The sequence below is a fragment of the Rana temporaria genome, chromosome 4, assembly GCF_905171775.1.
Source record: "Rana temporaria chromosome 4, aRanTem1.1, whole genome shotgun sequence".
Taxonomy (NCBI): domain Eukaryota; kingdom Metazoa; phylum Chordata; class Amphibia; order Anura; family Ranidae; genus Rana; species Rana temporaria.
In genome coordinates this window covers 29810870-29835275 of record NC_053492.1, presented here as the reverse complement: position 1 = coordinate 29835275, position 24406 = coordinate 29810870, and the positions used below count along the sequence as shown (strand labels likewise).

Genomic DNA, 24406 nt, shown 5'->3' with positions numbered 1-24406 from the left:
CGGGAACGACGGCCATACTTAACATTGGTACGCCGCACTTATGCCTCATATAGCAGGGGCAACTATATGCCGGGAAAAGCCTAACGTAAACGTCGTAACTTTACTGCGTCGGCCGCGCGTACGTTCGGGAATTCGCGTATCTAGCTAATTTGCATACTCGACGCGGAATTTGACGGAAGCGCCACCTAGCGGTTAACAAAAAAATGCAGTTAAGACCTGACGGCGTAAGAGACTTACGCCTGTCGGATTTAATGGATATCTATGCGTAACTGATTCTAAGAATCAGGCGCATAGATACGACGGGTCGGATTAGGACTTACGACAGCGTACATGGCGCTGCGCCGTCGTAAGTCCTTGCAGAATCTGGCCCTATATCTCCATTTTCCCCTTTGGCAGAATGACGATCTGCCTTGTTTACATAGGCAGACCACCGTTCTGCTTCTCCTCAGACCGATCAGCGGGTCCTGTTGATTGGCTCCCGCTGTGTCCAATTACAGAGGGAGCAGGTCTCCGGTGGCGCGTGTGCCCCCCAGACCCATAAGAAGTCAACAATCTACAGGTACATTGTTTTGTGCAGCCAGGCAGTATATGTGCGGGGGGTGGTCTGGAAGCAGTTAAAGCGGAGTTCCATCCAAAAGTGGAACTTCTGCTTGTTGTACTACCCCCCACCGGTGACACATTTGGCACCTTTTGGGAGGAGGGGGAACAGGATACCTGTCTTACACAGGGATCCTATTCCCACTTCCGGGAGCATCAGCTGTGGATATTGACATCAGGTCTGGGGCTCCTTTCCTTGTCTGCTGGGCCAGTAGAAGAATGGAGCAGAGCCTTGCACATGAGCAGTAGGATTCCCGGCGTGTAGCCATAAGGCTACATTGCCGGGTTCCCTTACTCGCAATGGAGGCAGCATGCACCGACAGCTGATCGAAACATCAACTGCAGTGCCGACATCGCTGGACTCCAGGGCAGGTAAGTGTCCTATTATTAAAAGTCAGCAGCTGGCTTTTAATGTTTGTAGCGGTGGGCGGACCTCTGCTTTAATAAAGAAATTGTCAAAAACTCTTGTTGTTTACATTTCAGCTTTCAGTGGGGAAGCCCGCTGACAGCTGATGACTGTGTTTTTTTACTTTAATGCATCCTATCAAGGTGAAAAAACACCTTGCTGTGTCCAGCCCCCCAGCCCCCCGTTTTACTTACCTGAGACCCGAATTTCCATGGGCGCGACTCCGCGTTGCTCTTTCCACGGCTTCTCGGCTCTTCATTGGATAGATTTATAGCAGCGCAGCCATTGTTTCTGCTGCTGTCAATCAAATCCAATGACGCGGCCGCCGGAGGGCTGGGCCGAGTCATACACTTGGCGGCTATGGACGCAGAGTATATAACACGGGAGTGCGCCCACAAGGTAACCCCCTCGGGGGAGAGCCTAACAACCAGCTATTCTTCACATAGAATTTTAATCGGTGGATCATTTTTTGACCAATTCGAATTGTTACCAAAATTTGGAATTCGTTAGAAAACTAATAAACAAAACAAATGTTTACGTTCTGCACATGTCTATTTAGGGGTGGACAGCTGCTGTTTGAGCAGAAAACGAGCGACAAAAACACTTATAAAATGCTCAAGTCACATGTTTTCAGGTGTTTCTATTGAAGTCTATGGTGCCGGAAACACTTGAAATCTGCCAAAAAAGAAGCTTGTGTACTTTTTGGAGCAACAGGCATTGTGCTTCAGGTGACAAAACGCTCAGATGTGAACAGAGGCCATTGAGATTAATGGGATTTGGCTTGTTGAGCATTTTAGAGCTACAAGATTTGAACAGATAATCTCTGAGGTGTGAACAGGGCCTACGTATTGAGAAAGATACATAGTTACATAGTTAGGTTAAAAAAAAAAACACAAGCCCATCCAGTTCAACCAAATAATAATAATAATTATAATAATACAATCGCATTAACACAATCCTTCACCCACAGCTGATCAAGAGGAAGGCAAAAAACCCCAGCAAAGCATTCTCCAATTGCCTCCAGCAGGGGAAAAAATTCCTTCTTGATCCCCCAAGAGGCGATCAGATTTTCCTTGGATCAACTTTATCTATAAAATGTTAGTACCCATTAGGGGCGTAGATAAGGGGGGGGGGTCTCAGGGGTGTTCAAACCCACCCAGAGCATCCTGCTGTTTAGAATAAGCACAGTAGAAGCAATCAAGGTTTTGGAGTGTATCAGCCAGCCCCCCATCTATTGTGCCCATTCCCCTCAGTTTAATAAGGGGTCCCCCTGAAAAGCATGAAATTACTGCAAGGTCTCTTTGCAAAGCCTCATGGCCCCACTCTGCTGTGACATGTTTTTACCGTACATCCCCCAAAATAAAAGTGTAAATGATGCCTTTGAGTTTGAAAGACCTGAGCTGACCTGACCCCACCCAGGATTTTTTATTTATTTACGGCCCTGGTACCCAGTTATATTCTGTACATTTAGGAAAGAATACAGGCCTTTCTTAAAACAATCTCCTGAGCTGGCCAGAACCACCTCTGGAGGGAGTATATTCCACATTTTCACAGCTCTTAAGCCTCGTACACACGATCAGATTTTCCAACGGAATTGTGTGTTGACAGCTTGTTGGCAGAAAATCCAACCGTTTGTACGCTCCATTGGACAATTGTTGTCGGATTTTCCACAGACAAATGTTGGATGGAGAAAAGTACAAAGTACAAACATGCATGCTCGGAAGCAATGCTCACCAAACACAACATTAGCAGAAGGTGCCCAAAGGGTGGTGCTAAAGAGCTGGAAAAAACATGTTGTTTCGTGTTTGTTGGCCGACAAGTGTGTGCCGTTTGTATGCAAGACTAGTTCCTGCCAACGCCCTTCGGACCAAAGTCCTACGATGTGTCTGCGGAAAATCCGATCGTGTGTACGAGGCTTAACTATGAATAAACCTTTTCGTATTTGGAGTTATCATAGCCCCTTAGCAGAAAGGAAAAAACTGCTCTGATCCATAAGGGGTATATATGAGCGATAGCTGAAGGGGAATAATATCCTATAATCATCCTTACCTGGGATTATTGTTTCCATTGTTACTCAGAGAGTTTCCAACCAGAATTTCAGCCCCATTTAGTCTGTAACCATGGTTGATTCTGTTAGTGATGGAGATGTGGGAAATTCTGTAAGATTTCAGCAGGTCCACCCTCCACCAGGGAGACACTTCATTATGTGTATGGGAGCAGGAACCGTGTTCAAAATGCGGATCCTGGTTCCCATCGATGGCATTTATTGCGTCTGACAGGAAGCCATAGTGTAGACTGTTTATAATTGTGGACTGAGTTGCTCGACCTTGAAGGGCCACATTCCGATCTGTTCAACAATGTGAGAGCAGAGCACCATATTACTCAATGTACAAACAGTAAGAGATATGAGGTACATGAGGCATAGAGCAGGAATATATGGGGGATCCTCAATAAATGGAATTATGATAAAGATTTTGTTGAATAGTAGACATTTACAACTATCACCGGGTCTCCTCACCTTACAATCTAGTTGGAGTTATTGCCCCAGACCTCCTCTTCTAGATCCTCATATATTGTGTGTGGCTAGGGATGAACCCTGCCGAGAACAGCGTGGACTATCTCGGTACCTGCAAACAGCATCTTTGGGGTGGTGCGGGAACAGTGTATATATTGCTCTTAAAACTGCCCCTGCCATTGAAATCAATGGGCAGCGCTGCCAAAGAGCTTCGACTTTTAATCCTTTATTCGGCCATTAACGGGGGTTAAAGCGGCGTTCCACCCATTTAAAAGTCAGCAGCTCCAAAAAGTGTAGCTGCTGACGTTTAATAATCAGACACTCACCTGTCCCATGGTCCAGCGATGCAGCCGCCCGAAGCCTCGCTCCTCTCCCTGGCGCCGGCATTCTAACTGTGGGCGTCCAGCTGTGGCTTTACAGCCGGGTGCGCACTGCGACCTTCTGAGACCTGTGATGTGTACCAGAAGATTGCAGAGAGGTAGGGGGAGAGGTGAATATCCTTCCAGTGCCAGAAGTGTGAGCTGGGTGCCTGTAAAAACTGGGTACCCGCTCCCCCCCAAACAAAATGACATGCCAAATGTGGCATGTCAGGGGGTCACCAGCACTTAGACCCCTTTAACACTGAACCGCCCATAGCGTCGGCGGCAAAACTCCGCTATTTTTACTGCCAATGCTATGGGCGGATTTGCAGCGCATTTTGGCCACTAGCGGGGCAGTTTTACCCCACGCTAGCAGCCGAGACAGGATTAAAACCGCCCGCAATGCACTCCTGCAGCAGCGCATTACCAGCGGTATAGCCGTGCTGTCCCATTGATTTCAATGGGCAGCAGCGGGGAAGGAGAGGTAAACACACCGCTCCTTCACTGCTCTAAAGATGCGGCTAGCAGGACTTTTTTACCGCCCTGCTAGTGCAACGCTCCAGTGTGAAAGCCCTCTGGCTTTCACACTTAAGTGAATGTGACAGCTGTTTAAGGGTGGATTGCAGGCGCTATTTTTAACGCTATAGCACCTTCAATACGCTCCAATGTGAAAGGGGTCTTAAAGCGGAAGTTCCATTTTTGGGTGGAACTCCACTAACGGCCCAAAAGCACCGCAATAACAGTGGTAAAGCGTTGCTATAGCAGAAGTAAAGTGCCACTAAAAATAGCAGGACTTTAAACCGCCCCCGCGCCCCAGTGTGAAAGTAGCCTAAACGAAGAAAGACTGAGTTTCTGTTATAAAATTTTGCAAATAAATAACTGTTCTTCATAAATTTTGAATAAAATGTATTCTGCTACATTTCTAAATAACCCAATCAGTGTATATTATTTAGTCTTTAGTGAAAGTTATAGAGTCCACAATCTATATCTATATATATATATATATATATATATATATATATATATATATATATATATATATATATATATATATATATATATATATATATATATATATAAATGTTTGTTTATTTTTTATTACACTTTTTTTTTTTAATTGTATGATTTTTTTATTTTTTTTAACACAGTGTGACTAGAGCAATATAATGTTACCGTATTAACATTGTACTGCTCTAGGGAAGTGATCAGGATTTTTTTTACACATTATGTTTGCTTGCAGCGCAGAGTCTCCGAAAATAGCCAAACATGTAGAGCTGAGAGTCAGCCCTACGTGGCGCATGCGCAATGACTATCACACATGCCGCACGCTCCCTATGATAGTGCTACTCTGCAAGGGGCGGGGGTGATTTTAACAATAAAGTACACGTCTTAGTGGGCGTGTTGGTCATCTGATTTAAATGTGCAAATCCGCCCATGAACATTGCCATTGCAAAACCCGCCCATCAACCCGCCCTGCTAAGACCTGATAAAATACAATTAAGGATGTGATTGCTCACTAGGGGCAACACGTATTGTTTTTCCTTTTTCCAGTATTTATAATTTTGGCACAATTTATTTTATTTAGAAATACTTTTACTTAGTACCTGTTGACCCCCCCCAGAACAATAAATTATCTACGGCCCTGCCGTTGACAGATCGTTAGGATGTCGTATGACGTCCACTAAGGATAACTAAACCACCGCCCAGCCGTCATTTGTCTATAGGCCCGGCAGCAAGTGGTTAAAAAAGAGGCCATTTGTTAATAAAAGAGTCTGAAACCCCCTTCCCCTATTCATGCTTTACAAAAGGTGGGGGCATTTATGTAAAAAATAATATGTTTAAATGTTTAAAAAAAAAACTGTACTCACTGAATGGTTATGTATGATATCTAATGTGATTAAATGTATGACATTATTTTATTCTTTAGTACAGGATATAAAGATATGGAGATAGATAGATCCAAGGTTGATCTATCTATCTATCTATCTATCTATCTATCTATCTATCTATCTATCTATCTATCTATATCATTCTATGTGTTTATATCTCATCATTTACATGTGGCTACAGGGTTAATAAATGATTACAATAATAATGTCAGTCTAATATAAAGTATATAAAGTTCTAAACAAACAGGACTTACTTTTATTGCACTGAGCAGAAACCCCACAGAGGAGCCACAAGGCGACGGCAATGTGTTGAAATGTCATTCTCGTGATTCGAAAGGTTCAGAAAGTCACCTAAAGAAAGGAAAACAGACAAATGATAATCCTACCACAATGAAATGTTAGGTAAAGCATCAAACTGATTGTTCGAAATACCTCATAAATTGGGACTATGTAGGCAACACGCAAAAAATTCTAAATATATATAAAAAATATATCTATTTATTACAAAATCACATATACAAAAAATTGATCAAAAGAATCACATAAATAAATCACATAAATATGCAATGTATATATCATAAACGATGCAATACTGTCCGGCATACGGTACCATCACCATGGTTTGGGAGGTTAAGTAGCTGAAGAGCCGACGCGTTTCGAATGCTACGCATTCTTCTTCATGGCATATACAAGTATTACATCTGCTGTTTAAAAACTTTGTGCCTAGGGGTATGAGCCAAATGCCCGCCGGTATTATGGGACATGGGTGTCTCCTGTTGCAGGTTGAACCATACAGAAATCCCCCAAATTGTTGTCACTCATAGAGTGGATAGAACCAAGTGGTTCAATTAGGTGGTGTTAAGAATTCCACCAGCTAAGGGTCATGTTTCTTTGTTCAAAATAATCCAAGGGAGAGCTTCTGACTATCCCCAGGCCGGTTCCCCTTGTGGGTGTAAGGTGTCTCCTTACTCTCCTCGCCATTCCCTCTCCACACTCAGGAGAGTAAGGAGACACCTTACACCCACAAGGGGAACCGGCCTGGGGATAGTCAGAAGCTCTCCCTTGGATTATTTTGAACAAAGAAACATGACCCTTAGCTGGTGGAATTCTTAACACCACCTAATTGAACCACTTGGTTCTATCCACTCTATGAGTGACAACAATTTGGGGGATTTCTGTATGGTTCAACCTGCAACAGGAGACACCCATGTCCCATAATACCGGCGGGCATTTGGCTCATACCCCTAGGCACGAAGTTTTTAAACAGCAGATGTAATACTTGTATATGCCATGAAGAAGAATGCGTAGCATTCGAAACGCGTCGGATCTTCAGCTACTTAACCTCCCAAACCATGGTGATGGTACCGTATGCCGGACAGTATTGCATCGTTTATGATATATACATTGCATATTTATGTGATTTATTTATGTGATTCTTTTGATCAATTTTTTGTATATGTGATTTTGTAATAAATAGATATATTTTTTATATATATTTTGAATTTTTTGCGTGTTGCCTACATAGTCCCAATTTATGAGGTATTTCGAACAATTTCTAGCACTATGGGATGATGGCAACTACATGCTGCCTTACATGAGTTGGTCTTTTTTCAAGCATCAAACTGATTTGACTGTATTTGCTGTTTGATTTTAGAATTCTCAGGTTTGTGTAGACCTCATCTAACCATTAAAACGTAATCAATATTTACTTGCTGACCAGAGACGTACCCGTACGTTGCGGGACTTCAAGCAGTTATTCCAGGATAATGCCTTCAGCTGGCTAACTAGCCACTGGATTGAATTGCTTTTACAAGCAGCAGGAGGGGACGCCCCCCTCCTGCCACCTTCCATGGGTCTTTTAGGCTCCCTTGTCCCACTAGGAGACCCAAGTGACCAGCTTGCACGTCTGCTCACTTGCCGGACAAAGCTGTCCCACTGTGAGAGTAGATAAGGATAGTAGTGTTGCTCACGAATATTCGTATTGCGAATATTCGGCTCGAATATGGCATATTCGAGTATTCGCGATATATTTCGAATTTCGCGGTGAATATTCGCAATTCCGAATATTCGCATTTTTTCAATTTTATTTTTAAAACAGATCACATCCTATCGACGTCTAAAAGCATTGCTGGTATGATTAGAGACCCTGGGCCGAGTAGCTAAGCTGAGGCGATCCTTTTATGTTGCCGAATATAAAAAAAAAAATTGTGAATTTTCGCGAATGCGAAAATGATTGCGAATTTTCGATAACTGTGGTAGGAGAACTCTGATTGTCTCTGATGCAAAAGGGGGGGGGGGGGCTTTGTGTATGTTTCTGTTATGAATATTTGTATGTTTGATATTATTTTTTTTTGTAAGAAGGAAAAAATTGTGCATACCTTAAAAAAAGGGGAGAATACAGCAGCAACTCAAAAATGTTATACAACATAAATTAATACAAGACAGAAAATGGAGTCGCTCTACAAGAATAAAAAATATGTCTAGTGACAAGACATGTGGGCAAATTATAAAATAAGCAAGCGCAAATAACTTGTGAAATACACAGTGAAACAAATATATAAAGAAATATAGTCCCAATAATAGAAAAATAATCTTTCATAAAAATGTCTTTGATATGTGAAGTGAAAAAAAGTCCAAAGCATGCAGCATGAACGTGTTCAATCTTCAAGGTGTTTGATTGACAAACGGCTGTGACAGATGGATAGAGTAAAGAATCACCACCAATGCAAAACACTTTTTATTTTCTATTGTAAAATATCAAGAATATTCTGAGCCAATCAGAGTGCTCCTTCCGCATTTGCCGAATATTCGCAATTATTTTGTATTGTAAAATATCACGAATATTCTGAGCCAATCAGAGTGCTCCTTCCGCATTTGCCGAATATTCGCAATTATTTTGTATTGTAAAATATCACGAATATTCTGAGCCAATCAAAGTGCTCCTTCCGCATTTGCCGAATATTCGCAATTATTTTGTATTGTAAAATATCAAGAATATTCTGAGCCAATCAGAGTGCTCCTACCGCAGTTATCGAAAATTCGCAATTATTTTCGCATTCGCAATAGCGAAAATTCGCAATCATTTCATTTCGATAAAATATCACGAATATTCGAATTTAGCGAATATATCTCGAATATTCGACTATATATTCGAGATATATCGCGAAATCGAATATGGCGTATTCTGCTCAACACTAAAGGATAGTTGATAGAGCTATATAGCCATATTGGGTCAATGATCTCACTAACAATGGGTGGATACTAGGGGCGGAGTGTGGGGCATTCTCGTTCGGCAATTTAAAAAAAAAAAGGCTCTGCGCATGCGCTATGCCGCTAAGCCTAATGGGAAATGTAGTTCCCATTAGGCCGTGAATTAGCAATAATGCACGCGCACAGCAAACCAGGAAGTGAATGGTACTAATGATTCAGGAATGACGGAGGTTGATAAACAAGCTCGATTTTAACAGGTATAAAAGTATTTATAATGGCAATCATTACTTTTTTCTTTATCAGCAACTGTCAGATGTTAATTTAAGTGGAAAAGATTTTTTTATCTTTACAACCCCTTTAAGTTAAGAGTAATATTAGCTGGGTGAAGGCATGAGCTTCGTGTTTGAGTCGAACCCATGTTCGACTCGAACATCGTATGTTCTCTCGTTCGTCGAATTACAAACTTTATGGGCCTTTCGTGCCAAATTCGAGTGGCGCGTCACAGCCCATAATTCATTGCGGCATCGCAGTGCATTGCTGGCTGATGATTGGCCAAGCATGCACTATGACCCGCATGCTTTGGCCAATCACAGCGTGCAAAAAAGGGAGATCCATAATTGGACAAAGCCAGGGTGGCTTTGGCCAATTATGTCTCAGGGGGTTTAGTACACGCCCCACACTCCGTGGCAGCCTTGTGTAGTGTGTTGCGGTGGTTAAAGACAGAAAGAGAGAAAGAGACAGTGTCATTTATTTTGAGTTAGATAGAGCAGGCAGGCAGGCGAGTCAGTTACAGTTACAGTGTGTAGAGGATATATATGCATCCCAGGTGTTGTATATATATTTATACACTGTATTGAGTTTAGCTAGATCCGTTCCTGTATGCTCTTCCTAATATACTGACAGGCAGGCAGGTGATTGTGCTAGCTGCTGTATTTTCACTTGGTGTACTGTGTCCTCTGCACAGTGTGCACCTAAAGCTACGTGAATACAATTGCTGGTGTTCTCATATTAATACCACAGGCAGAGATCAGCAAGTATTTTCACTTGGTGTAGTGTCTCATCTGCACAGTGTGTACCTAAAGCTACGTGAATACAATTGCTGGTGTTCTCATATTAATACCACAGGCAGTGATCAGAAAGTATTTTCACTTGGTGTACTGTGTCCTATGCATAGTGTGCACCTAAAGCTAGGTGAATACAATTGCTGGTGTTCTCATATTAATACCACAGGCAGGGATCTGCAAATATTTTCACTTGGTGTACTGTGTCCTTTGCAAGTACACCTGTCTATCACTGGCATATATTGAATTTTTTTATCCACCAAGGTAAATACACTTTTTCTCTTTATCACACTTCACTCAATAGTAATATTTTTAGCAACCATATTAACATCAATCCCTAACACACATTTTTTGGCACATCATGTGTTTTCTTTTTTTTCCACCATTTTCTTTGGTGTATAATTATCACCATTTTTTCACCTCACTCAAGTATCACATCATATCACTTATCACTACACAATGTAATATTATTTTTCACTTTATATCAAATACTAGCTGTTTTAATTATATGTTTATAAATAATATGATTTATGTGTAGGCATGTGCTCATCCTGACGACAGATTGTTTGAGAGTAATGGCTAAGTGATAAACCATTAAATATGTATAATTATCCGATTGGCATGAATCCTTTTGGATCAATAGATTATAACTAGTGCTGTCAATTAAACGCGCTATTAACGGCGTTAACGCAAACCCACGTTAACGCCGTCAATTTTTTTATCGCGCGATTAATGAGGCGGCGTTCGGGGGTTATACCGGGATGATGCCTGCAGCCGCAGGCATCATCCCGGTACCGTTGTTTAGAGCGGGCGATCGGCTATCCAAACATAATAACCGATGTGGCTAAAAGCCGCTCGGTTGTTATGCCGGAGGAGCGGGAGGGGACATCCCCCCCCTCCCGCCACCTTTCGCCGCTCTGACCGGGCCTCCCGTCCCACCGGGAGACCCGATCCTCCATCCGGCGCCTTCTGTGTCCAGGCGGAGACTGACACTAAGCCGTAAGCGGCTTTGATTCAGTCTCCGCATTGAAACCACGGAAGCGACGTCATGACGTCACTTCCGGGTTTCTCAGCTGCCAATGGCGCCGGATTTAAAAAAGTACACAGTATTCAGAATCGCCGTTTTCGGCGATCTGAATACTTTGAAGTGCAAAGGAGGGCTCAGAGGTCTTTTAGACCCCCGATCCCTCCATAAAGAGTACCTGTCACCACCTATTGCTGTCACAAGGGATGTTTACATTCCTTGTGACAGCAATAAAAGTGATCAAAATGTAAAAAAATAAAAAAAAACACAATTTAATATTATAAAAAAAAAAAAAAAAAATAAGAAAACAAAAAAAAAAATGTTGGCGCGATTAATCGTGAATTAACTATGACATTAATGCGATTAATCGCGATTAAAAATTTTAATCGCTTGACAGCACTAATTATAACACAATATATTAATATTCTCTCAACTATTACCCATACAGTCGCCTGATTTATGTTAGTACTTGCACACACTATCACTAGCACCCAAAAAGTCCCAGAAAGAAAATACAATACGATTTATTTCATATAATATTAGAGCCTTGTTGAACTGTTTTTGCGTGCCTCCCTGGATAGATACAAGCAGTGAATTAAACATATTTAATTTCCTTTTTAATTTAGGAAAACCACTGGTAGCCTGGGGGTGTACCCCTTTTCCTAAGGACACACCATACTCTTCCCTTTGGGGTCCCTTGGCCTTCCCCCCGGTGTTTGTTAGGGAGTGACTCCTTGCAAGCAGGTGGAGGTGGGGCTCCCTCTCGCGGGGGGCCAGAAGCGCGTGGAGACATTTGGACGCCTGGGCTTGGTTTGCTTTTAGAAGAGCAGTACTCTTTGGTCGGCCATAAAATACAACCTTCTCGTTAAGGAGCTGGTAAACACACTCATTTTTACGCTAACTAAACCTAATGAATTAACTATCCTCTTATTGTCAGTATAATTTTCTGTTTTTCCCATTTATAGAACATATTTCCCTGAAGAAGACTGTTAACCATAAACTTGTGGTCGAAACGCGTAGGTATCTATATATGTGGAATTGCATATGAATTCACTGCTACCATTCTTGAGTCCATGTGCTCATTATCTATGAGATGTGTTTTTTTGATGTTACGACCAGTAACTGTTTTTTATGACTCCCATGTAATTATGCCCTATTCCCTTGTTTGATTTTGATACTTTGATACACAAAATAAATTATATATATTTTTTATAACTATTTGGTACTTGTTTTACACAATATTTTGCTGCTAAAATACCCCATGAGGGATCTCCTATCCAATTCTATTCTGATCATCATCGGCCAGTCAATCGGCCGCGGCCCATGATCCTAGAAGGAAGACTGGGGGAAGATGGAAGCTATGTCAGCAGTGACAGTGCACCACTGGAGGGCTTAGTTTTCAGGTAAGTCTTCCACAATGTGCTAGTATGTGATGCATACTAGCACATTATAACATTCATTTGCAGGGAGAAGTTTTTTTTTTTTGCGGTTTACTAGCCCTTTAAAATTTTCAAATATGATAAGAAAAATCATTCTTGCTGTATTTTGGAGCCTAGAAACACTACATTCATGCTCAGGTGTACCAGAAATAAAGAACTCTTATCTGAAATTGACTGTCTTACCTTTCAGTCAGGTCTGGTGTCTTCTGTCCTTAAAGTGGTTGGAAACCCACTTTGACAACTTGCACCTACAGGTAAGTCTACATTAAGGCTTACCTGCAGATGCAAGAAACATCTCCTTAACCTACACAGTTAAGGAGATATTTGCAGAAAACACTGCACCGATGTCTACGGCACATGTGTGCCATAGACAACAGCGCAGGCACACTGAGCGTCCCGGCATAATGAATGGGATCATGCCGGGATTATGCCGGTCCGGCCAATCACAGAGCGGAGCGGCGATACCAGGAAGAAGCTCAGAGTGGACATGGCAGCGGTAGTGGAGGGGAACGAGGAGCACTTTGGGGGCTTCGATTTCAGGTAAGTGCCACATAATGAGCTAGTATGCTATGCATACTAGCTCATTATGCCTTTCTCTTGCAGGTTTTTTTTTTCTGGATGATTTTAAGAGAGTTTACTTCCTCTTTAAAGAGAGAAAAAAATATTAATATTAAATATTAAAAATATTAATTCAAAGGGAAAAACTGCTTTGAGAACAGTAGTATAGAGTTTAAACCAAGCATTTTATTTTTTTCGCTCTGTCACTACTACCTGAAAAAAACCCATAAGGTAAATAAAAAAAAATTGCCCCCTCGTACTCGGCTCTTTGTTTTCATGGCTGTTCGGAAAAGGGCACTCATCTGCCCAATAGCCCAAACCTTCTAGAACAATATTTTCGCTCTTGCTTCCAGAATCTTTGAAATTTTGTTGCAGCCAGAACCAACCACTACACTCCTTACCTTGAGACTTGACTGTTTATCACGTTCCCAATTCAAGCTTCTTGTCTAACTCCTTACAGCTGCAAAACAAACTATAGAGAAAGCTTGCAAATAGTAGCTGAGGCAAAGCACAGGATGAACCGTGCCACGGTACATGCCAAGATGGCAGATATAGGAAGAGGTCAGGTCTTCAAATTCGACAAAATATGGCACCCTTGGGTATCACACTGCTTGTCGCCGACATTCAACAACACTGTCCTCTTGCCGTGAAAGCTGACATCAGGTTGTTCTTCTTACTACACCTCGCGCTTGCTCCATAGGTTGACCTTATGGACAATTTTTCTTCTCTTCTCCTCTCACCTCTTGCCTTTCTTTCCTTCCCCTCCTATAGTTTGGAAGCTTTCCACACCTCATAGAGCACAGCCCTTTTCCTTTGTCTCCCCTAAGGCAACCCGTTTTTGCATTGCCAAACAACTTAACCTTGCCATGGCCCTTTCTATAAGCGAATAGTAAGGAACTGCAACTTCACCCACCAGTATATCACAGCTCATAACTAGTAACAACCACACCTTCATATGTGTATTTTGTTATCCCAATCCTGTCTATTAGACACACCACCTAGATGCCCTCTACTATTTTGGTTAGTCCAAAAAACACTGCTTCTCTTGCAGATCTACCAGTGGCTTCTATATGAAAACTAGCCTGTCTGTGCAATCTACCCTAGGCCATTACTCTTGGTGAACTGTTGCTTCAAATATCCTATATCAACAAAAATGGTTATACAGTATACCTTGGATTGCGAGTAATGCGGTTAACGAGCATTTCGCAATACAAGCACTATATTTTGAAAAATCCTAACTAGGTTTGCGAGTGTTGTCTCGCAAAATTAGCAGGATTCAAGCCAAAGCGCTGTGCAGTACTGCGTTTGGCCTGAGGTGGGGGGCGCCGGAGGAAAGACTCAGAAATACTACGTTCCCAAGCCTTTCCGAGGTTTGCCGAGGTCAGCTGAGCTGTCCTCGGGCCTTTCTGGCTGTTTCCGAGACTCTCCGGTGCCTCCCGCCTCTGGCCGCATGCGGTATTGCTTGCCATTGAAGTCAATGCGGAACGAATCATTTTCGTTTCCATTAACTTGAAAGGTGGAAACCCGCTTTGATATGCGAGTACTTTGGATTACGAGCATTCTCCTGGACCGGATTATGCTTGTCATCCGAGGTTCCACTGTATTCCGTTACTCCCTGTAAGTTCTGTCTTCCAACTAGCCTGTGTTTTGTAGAGCGTCATTCCCTTTGTCTTTTCATGTTCAAAAAACTTCTCTGTTATGTTTTGCCTTGTAATCTCAATAAAACTCCTTAACAAGGAAAAAAAAAATACTAATTTGAAAACCAGACAAATTTTGGTAAATCTGTGAATTGTAATTGTAGATTGATACGCTAAAACTTTCAATGCGTGTAAAGTTGTCCTATCTGCTGAAAACGATTTGATTCGAGAATCATTTCAAGACTCATGATGGGCTGGATATATAAACTATGTGATTCATCAGATGTACAGGAAAATATAATAATATTATTATAATTATTATTATTAAGAAGAAGAATAAATAATAAAATGTTTTAAAGTTAAACAATGTAGTAAAATGATTAGAACATACCTTAGACAGGATAGCTTTCTGCTCTAAAAATCCACTATTGTGATTGCTAATAGACGTTTACTATTTATAGTAAAATAAGAGGAACAATCTCATACATTTGTAGGTTTAGATAAGACCACTCAACCGTTTTTTCTGTATGGGGCAATTATTGCTAATAGAGTTCTGTAGATACATCTTCCAACACAGGAAACCCAATACCTGATAACACAACTCAGTGATATGCATTAATACTGTACATAGAACATAATAAAAAAATACATTACAATTCACATTATTAATAATGTAAAGGGACACTGTATCGCTTATGTATATTATATATATATATATATATATATATATATATATATATATATATATATATATATATTGTAATGTTTGGGGGACCAGCTTGATCGCAGGACACAGGCTTCTTAAATCAAAACTGAGGTTTATTAAACTTAAATGGCTTCCAGCAGCAAAAACAAAAGAAATAACAGTCTCACCGACTTGTACAGCTCAGAACTGCTATCGCAGTTAAATAGTCCTTCCAGGTAAGTCCTTCAGTAGCAGGTTTTTAGGCAGGACACTGCCAAGTCCTTTCACAGCTTTTCACAGCTTTTCCTAGCTTCCACAGCTTTCCTTGTCCACCATTCACCATGCATTGGACTCTCCTACACTCCTTCACTCTCACCTGCACTTCCTGTCTGCTTTAAACTACTTCCTTGAACAGGTGCATTAACCCTTTCCGTTCCCTTAAAGGCACCACAGTCCAAACAGAGGGGAAATATAACGTCCTTCCAGGACCCAGCCATGGCGTCCTGTACATATCCCCCCCCTGTGCCCCAACGCCAAGGAGGTGGAGGCAACAGTGGAGCTCAAACAATGGACTCGGGAGAGGGCATCTGCATTTTGATGCAGTCTCCCGGGCCTATGCTCCACTATAAACTTAAACTCTTGGAGCGCCAGGAACCACCTGGTAATCCTGGCATTAGTCCCTTTACCTTGCCTCAGCCACGTTAAAGGGGCATGATCAGAAATTAACCTAAATTTCCTCCCCAAGAGGTAATACCTGAGGGACTCCAGAGCCCACTTAATGGCCAGACACTCTCTTTCAATAATAGCGTAGTTTTTCTCCGCTGGTGTCAACTTCCTACTGAGGAAGACTACTGGGTGCTCCTCACCATGAATAACCTGTGATAATACAGCTCCCAATCCTACATCGGAAGCATCAGTTTGGACAATGAACTCTTCAGAAAAATTGGGCGCTATCAAGACAGGGTGTTGGCACAGTGCTGACTTAAGCTCCAAAAAAGCCTTCTCAGCGTCTGCATTCCACTCCACCATGACCGATTTCCGGCCCTTAGTCAGATCGGTCAATGGAGCTGCCAATGTGGCAAAGTTGGGTACGAACCTCCTGTAGTATCCCACCATGCTCAGGAATGCACGTACCTGCTTTTTTGTGAGGGGGCGGGGCCAACTCTTTATAGCGTCTACCTTGCTGACTTGAGGTTTCACCACCCCTCTACCCACGATATAGCCCAGGTATTTCACCTCCTCCATTCCCAAAGCACATTTTTCAGGGTTTATTGTAAACCCCTCCTTCCAGAGAGAGTCCAGTACTGCCTGGACTTTGGGCAAGTGTGACTCCCAGTCTCTGCTAAAAACGACTATGTCGTCCAAGTACACTGAGGCATACTCCCGATGAGGTCGTAAAATCCTATCCATTGCTCGCTGGAACGTGGCTGGAGCAGTTTGCAGTCCAAAAGGCATTCGTCTGTACTGAAAACTCCCCTCTGGGGTAGAAAAAGCAGTTTTCTCTTTAGCAGCCTTAGTTAATGGGATTTGCCAATACCCCTTGGTAAGGTCTAATGTTGTGATATACCTGGCTGGACCTAGTCTCTCGATAAGTTCATCTACCCGGGGCATGGGGTAGGCATCAAACCGTGAAACCTCATTAAGTTTCCGGAAATCATTGCAGAATCGCAGAGTCCCGTTGGGCTTTGGTACCAACACAATCGGGCTCGACCACTCACTCTGCGACTCCTCAATGATCTCCAGGTCTAGCATCTTATTTACTTCCTCTGAAACGGCCTTCCTTTGAGCCTCTGGGATGCGGTAGGGCCTGACAAAAACTTTGACTCCAGGTTCCGTGATAATATCATGCTTTATGATACTAGTTAGCCCCGGCAAGTCTGAAAACTTCTCTTTATTTCTCTGCAAGAACTCCTTTGCCTGCTGACTTTGGTATTTAGATAGGGTATTTGCTACTTGGACACTCTCCACCCCAACCTGAGGCTCAAGTCTTGCACTAGCCAGGGAGGTCACCGGTTCCCTGTCTGTCCAGGGCTTTAACAAGTTGACATGATATATCTGATACGGTTTCCTCTTGCCTGGCTGGTGGACTCTATAATTGACCTCTCCCACTTTTTCCACAACCTCAAAGGGTCCTTGCCACCTGGCTAAGAACTTACTTTCCACAGTGGGAATTAGCACCGCTACTCGATCCCCCACTTGGAAGTGCCTTATTTTAGCAGCCCTGTTATAGACCCGTCGTTGAGCCTCCTGGGCCTTTTGCAAATGCTCTTTGACTAGCGGCATCACGGTTTGGATCCTTTCCTGCATTTGGGAGACATATTCCAGGACACTCTTATGCTGAACAGGTTCACTTTCCCACTCCTCTTTAACCACGTCAAGAAGTCCGCGAGGTCTCCGCCCATATACCAACTCAAAGGGCGAAAACCCCGTGGAGGCCTGGGGCACTTCCCGGATAGCAAACAGGAGAGCTGGTAACAGGCAGTCCCAATCTTTCCCATCCCTTTGTACCACTTTCTTGAGCATAGACTTAAGGGTCTTATTAAAGCGTTCCACCAACCCGTCCGTTTGGGGATGGTAGACCGATGTGCGTAGCTGTTTAATCCGGAACAGCTTGCACACATCGGCCATAACCCTTGACATAAACGGGGTACCCTGGTCTGTGAGTATTTCCTTGGGAAAACCAGTCCGTGTAAACATCTGGAATAATTCCCGGGCAATGGCCTTTGAGGAGGTATTCCGCAGGGGTAGCGCCTCAGGATACCGGGTGGCATAGTCAAGAATCACCAATATGTAGGAGTGACCTCGAGCTGACTTTACCAAGGGACCCACTATATCCATGGCTATCCTCTCGAATGGGACCTCAATTATGGGCAGAGGGACCAAAGGGCTTCGAAAATTAGTCACCGGCGCAGTCAACTGACAGGTGGGACAAGAGGTACAGTATCTCTTTACCTCTGCTTTCAGACCTGGCCAGTAAAACCGGTCGGTGATCCGTGCCTCCGTTTTTTCAACTCCCAGGTGTCCCCCTAACACATCGTCATGGGCCAGGTCCAGAACCTTTCGTCTATATTGTTGGGGTACCAACAATTGCTCTACCACATTTTCTCTCTCCTTGGTAACCCGATACAGCAATTCATTATATATTGCAAAGTGTGGCCACCTCTCATTCGCACCTGGCTCTTGGGGAACCCCATTTACTACTACAACTTGTTCCCGTGCATGGGCCAAAGTGGGGTCCTGCATCTGAGCAGTCCCAAATGCCCCCTGGGGAACACCCAAATCCGGCAGAGCAGGGGTAGAGGCCACTTCCTCATCCTCTTCCCCCAGCATTACCTGAAGTGGGAAAGGCTCCTCCCCCTTAGTGTTTTGGTAGGTCTGTGGACCACATATCTTGACATCCTCAATAGTATCCACACTACTTTCATCACCATTAACCCAATCATTAGCATTTTCCTCATTTGGGTCCACATTAACGTTTGGCAGTTCAGGGTTATCCCTCTCAGCAGCAGGAACAGGGGGGCTAGTTTCTCCCCAGTCTCTGAACTGTTCTCCTTGTTCCCACAGTTTTGTAAACAATGGACAGTCTCGTCCTATTATAACATCATGCACCAAGTTCTTTACCACCCCCACCTCTTGAGTAACAGTGCCACATGCTGAGGAGATAGACAACATGATGAGCGGGTACTCTCTAGTGTCCCCGTGAATGCATACCACCCGTAAAGTTTTTCTTACCGGACCGATCTTCCCAATCACTCTAGGATGAACCAGGGTTACCATGCTTCCAGAGTCCAACAAAGCCCGGGCAGGGAGGTGGTTCACTTGGACTTCACACTCAAACTTTTCCTCATCCAGGTCGAGGTGTGTGGTGCACACTTTATGGGCACAAAAAGACCCCCTCCGAAGAACCCCGCATTCCATGGGCTCCTCTTGCAGTGGGCAGTGTGTCCGGGTATGACCCCAGGAATGACATCACCAACATTGTACATCCCCTCCTCTCCGAACAGGAACAGAACGCTGAGGAGGTACCGGGAGTGACTCTTGGCCTTCCAGGGTGTTTGTCCCAGGGCTCCTTGGAACATCCTTTCGAAGGGCAGCAGTTGGTCGAACAGGCCGTGACAGACTAGGCCCTATGCGCTTGGTAGGTCCGAGCAGGTCCTCCACCACTGTATATCGTTCCACCATCTCAACAAGGAGGTTTGCGGTTTTGGGGTCTCCATGGCTGACCCACCGTTGAAGGTCATCTGGAAGGGACCTCAGGTATCGGTCCAGCACGACCCGCTCCACGATTTGGGGGCCGGACAACACCTCAGGCTGCAGCCATTTTTTTACTAGTTGCACCAGGTCATGCATTTGAGACCGGGGTGGCCGATCTGGACGATATGTCCATTGGTGTACACGTTGGGCCCGAACGGCCGTAGTCACCCCCAGACGAGCCAGAATTTCTGCCTTTAGCTTTTGATAGTCTTTAGCATCATCTGGTGGCAGGTCAAAGTAGGCTTTTTGAGGATCTCCAGTGAGAAAAGGAGCAATGAGGCCGGCCCACTGGTCCTGAGACCATCCTTCTCTCTCCGCTGTCCTCTCAAACGTAGCAAGAAATGCCTCGACATCATCGCTTAGGGACAATTTCTGTAAAAAATGGCTTGCCCTCACAGTCACCTGGTTGCCAGGGGCAACAGCCGCTGGCTCCTGAACCTGAGACAGCCGCTGCACCGCTTCCTTTAAGGCAGTAACCTGAGCCTGCATAACCCCTTGCTGGGCTGCTTGCTGGGCTGCTAACTGGGCCACCAACAGGCGAGTATTTTCTTGCTGCAGAGCCAGCGCCTCTTTGTGGTGTTGATTAGCTTCCTCATGGCGAGTCTGCGCTTGCATGTTAGCCAAGGTCAGCTGTTTAATTAGCTCCTCCATTGCTTCAGCTTTCAACGTTTGTGCAGCTTTAACCCAGGACATAAATCCAATGTACTGTCCCTTTAAATGTCAGTTCAACATAAAGTCCAATGCAAAAAGAAAAAAACTTTTTTTTTTTTTCTCTTCTTATGCCTGTTATTCAGTCCTGCCCGCATTCGAGCACCAGTGTAATGTTTGGGGGACCAGCTTGATCGCAGGACACAGGCTTCTTAAATCAAAACTGAGGTTTATTAAACTTAAATGGCTTCCAGCAGCAAAAACAAAAGAAATAACAGTCTCACCGACTTGTACAGCTCAGAACTGCTATCGCAGTTAAATAGTCCTTCCAGGTAAGTCCTTCAGTAGCAGGTTTTTAGGCAGGACACTGCCAAGTCCTTTCACAGCTTTTCACAGCTTTTCCTAGCTTCCACAGCTTTCCTTGTCCACCATTCACCATGCATTGGACTCTCCTACACTCCTTCACTCTCACCTGCACTTCCTGTCTGCTTTAAACTACTTCCTTGGACAGGTGCATTAACCCTTTCCGTTCCCTTAAAGGCACCACAGTCCAAACAGAGGGGAAATATAACGTCCTTCCAGGACCCAGCCATGGCGTCCTGTACAATATATATATATATATATATATATATATATATATATATATATATATATTTTTTTTTTTATTATTATCACAGTTTGATGATCATAGCAGGAGAGGGCAGACTGAGTGCATGAAGGGTGCAGAATCCTTAGCTGGGTCCTTTCCATTCACACCACAAGTTAAATTGTCTCTGAAGGTTCTCATTTATCTGGGCCATGGATTATCTATCAGTAGTTAGTCACATTCATCTGGCTTTGATCTGTAATTTTTGTTTCAATATCACTTTATTAAAAATAAATTCCATGAAAAGGAATAAAACAATTACAATGGAAAGGTTGCAATAGATAGCAAATACATTCAATCAAATGGTTGAGGTACAGTAAGGCCACGTACACACGACCGGTCCATCCGATGAGAATGGTCAGACGGACCGTTTTCATCGGTTCACCGCTGAAGCAGACTGATGGTCTGATGTGCGTACACACCATCAGTTCAAAAACCGATCAGGTCAGAACGCGGTGACGTAAAACACACGACGTGCTGAAAAAAAAGAAGTTCAATGCTTCTAAGCATGCGTCAACTTGATTCTGAGCATGCGTGGGTTTTGAACCGATGCTTTTGTGTACTAACCATCGGTTTTGACCGATGGTCAGCCGTCCATCGGTTCGATTTTAAAGCAAGTTCTAAAACTTTGGTCTGAAGGTCAAAAGTCCGATGGGCCGTACACATGGTCGGTTTGGACCGGTCGTGTGTACGCGGCCTAAGACTTCGTACACACGATAGGTTAAACAGAGGACAACGGTCTGATGGACCAACTTGCTTTAAATTTAACCGCTGGATTCCTAACCGATGGGAAAAAAACGATCGTTAGTAGGCACAACCATCGGTTAAAAATCCATGCATGCTCAGAATCAAGTCGACGCATGCTTGGAAGCATTAAACTTCGTTTTTTTCAGCACGTCGTTGTGTTTTACGTCACCGCGTTCTGACACGATCGTTTTTTTAACCGATAGTGTGTAGGCGCGATGGACCATCAGTCAACTTCATCGGTTAACCGATGAAAACGGTCCATCGATCTGTTCTCATCGGATGGACTGATCGTGTGTACGCGGCATAACATTTTAGAATACAATCATTTAGGTTAAAGAAAATTACCCAGCAACTATATAAACAACGTACAGTACAACTAAAAATAAAAATAATTCCTTTTTACTCCCTCACCCTCAGCCCAATTCACTGTCACCATGATCACCTACAAGTGTCTCAACAACAATGATGACATTTACCCAACAAAAGAAGTCTGCAATGGGTTGTATATTGAAGTTGAAGGAAAAGAAGGTGACATCAATTACACTCTTATTGGTGGAAAAGCATATGCTGAGTGCCAGGATCGAGAAGGTGACGGTATCAGAAGTTGATATCATGATGAACCACAAACCTCTGGAAACTGGCTTCTCAAAGGATGCAATCAAACAATATATTAAAGATTATACGAAAGCAATTAAAAGTTATCTAGAAAAAAATAATCCTGAGAGAGTGCAGCATTTCATGACTGGAGCAGCAGAAATGTCAAGGAATTCTTGGAAACTTCAAAAACTTTCAGTTTTTCACAGGAGAGTCAATGAACCCAGTGGGTATTGTGGGATTTTTGGATTACCTTCCTAGGAAAGGAAATGGAAAAATTATAATTTGGATTGTTTGATGCAACCAACTACTGCTTATTTCCGTTCATACCACACCAGGATTAAATTTGGAGTCAGAGACCGCAGCCTATCTCTATCCTATCTGTATCTCTAATACAGAGAATTATCACTTAATATCAAGTATCAAATATTCTCAAATCAGGTGTTGAGTACCAATCAATCCAGGCTTGCCACATCTAGGCAGTGGCCAAGTACATACCAACAAGAGAGGAAAACATTAACTCATATGTATGTACGATGAGCCTGTATACTGTTCAATAATTTATATACAGTATCTCACAAAAGTGAATACACCCCTCACATTTTTGTAAATATGTTATTATATCTTTTCATGTGACAACACTGAATAAATGACACTTTGCTACATTTCAGTGAGTGTACAGCTTGTATAACAGTGTAAATTTGCTGCCCCCTCAAAATAACTTAACACACAGCCATTATTGTCTAAACCGCTGGCAACAAAAGTGAATACACCCCTAAATAAAAATGTGCAAATTGGGCCCAATTAGACATTTCCCCCTCCGGTGTCATGTGACTTATCCATGTTACAAGGTCTCAGATATGAATGGGGAGCAGGTCTGTTAAATTTGGTGTTATCGCTCTCACTTTCTCATACTGGTCACTGGAAGTTCAACATGGCACCTCAAGGGAAAGAACTCTCTGAGGATCTGGAAAAAATAATTGTTGCTCTACATCTTTATGGCCTAGGCTATAAGAAGATTGTCAAGACTAGGGATGAGCTTGGTATTCGAGTCAAAATCATGTTCGACTCGAACATCGTATGTTCGATTGTTTCGTCGAATTATGAACATTTTGGGCCGTTCGCACCAAATTCGAGTTGCGTTTCACGGCCCATAATTCACTGTGGCATCGCAGTGCATTGCTGGCTGATGATTGGCCAAGCATGAACTATGACCCGCATGCTTGGCCAATCGCAGCTTGCAAAAAATGGAGAGCCATAATTGGCAAAAGCCAGGGTGGCCTTGGCCAATTATGGCTCAGGGGGTTTAGTACACGCCCCACACTATAAAAGACCGCCTGCAGGTCGGCCTTGTGTAGTGTGTTGCGGTGGTTAAAAGAGAGAAGACAGAGAGAGAGAGAGAGTGTTATTTTTAGTAGGTAGATAGAGCAGGCAGGCAGGCTAGTCAGTTAAATTTACAGTGTGTAGAGGATATATATGCATCCCAGGTGTTGTATATATATTTATACACTGTATAGTTTAGCTAGATCTGCACTTCCTAACTTACTGGCAGGAAGGTGATTGTGCTAGCTGCAGTATTTTCACGTGGTGTACTGCCTGTGTCCTCTGCAGTGTGCACCCAAAGCTATGTGGTGTGTACTGCCTGTGTCCTTTGCAGTGTGCACCTAAAGCTACATGGTGTGTACTGCCTGTGTCCTCTGCAGTGTGCACCTAAAGCTACGTGGTGTCTGTACTGCCCGATTCCTCTGCAGTGTGCACCTAAAGCTACGTGGTGTATGTACTGCCTGTGTCCTCTGCAGTGTGCACCTAAAGCTACGTGGTGTGTACTGCCTGTGTCCTCTGCAGTGTGCACCTAAAGCTACGTGGTGTGTACTGCCTGTGTCCTCTGCAGTGTGCACCTAAAGGTACGTGGTGTGTGTACTGCCTGTGTCCTCTGCAGTATGCACCTAAAGCTACGTGGTGTGTGTACTGTCTGTGTCTGTGCTATTTTTCTCAATGATTTTCATCCATATTGCAGGGACCAGACATTACATTAAAGCCGCAAGCAGTTTTAAATTACTTTTTTCTTATAGTAATCTCATTTTGTGCAGGGACAGTTCTAAACACGTGCCACTTCACAGGCATACTATAGACACCC

At 43.3% G+C, this 24406-nt stretch overlaps 1 protein-coding gene and 1 pseudogene across 2 annotated transcripts in view; one reads left to right on the top strand and one right to left on the bottom strand.

The window, feature by feature from the left end:
* Positions 1 to 24406, bottom strand: part of LOC120936071 (fucolectin-like) — a 91454-nt gene that overhangs the window by 2569 nt on the left and 64479 nt on the right. Inside the window, exons 1-3 of one of the 2 annotated variants that reach the window (XM_040348172.1) lie at positions 15087 to 15145; positions 6021 to 6117; positions 3053 to 3350 (exon numbers count right to left, since the gene is read on the bottom strand). In XM_040348172.1, the coding sequence (XP_040204106.1) occupies positions 3053 to 3350; positions 6021 to 6087 (365 nt within the window). In that variant the 5' untranslated portion in view covers positions 6088 to 6117; positions 15087 to 15145. Of the gene's footprint in view, positions 1 to 3052; positions 3351 to 6020; positions 6118 to 15086; positions 15146 to 24406 lie in introns of those variants that run through there. The other variant, XM_040348173.1, reaches the window with a different exon arrangement.
* Positions 22100 to 22610, top strand: LOC120936077 (annotated as a pseudogene).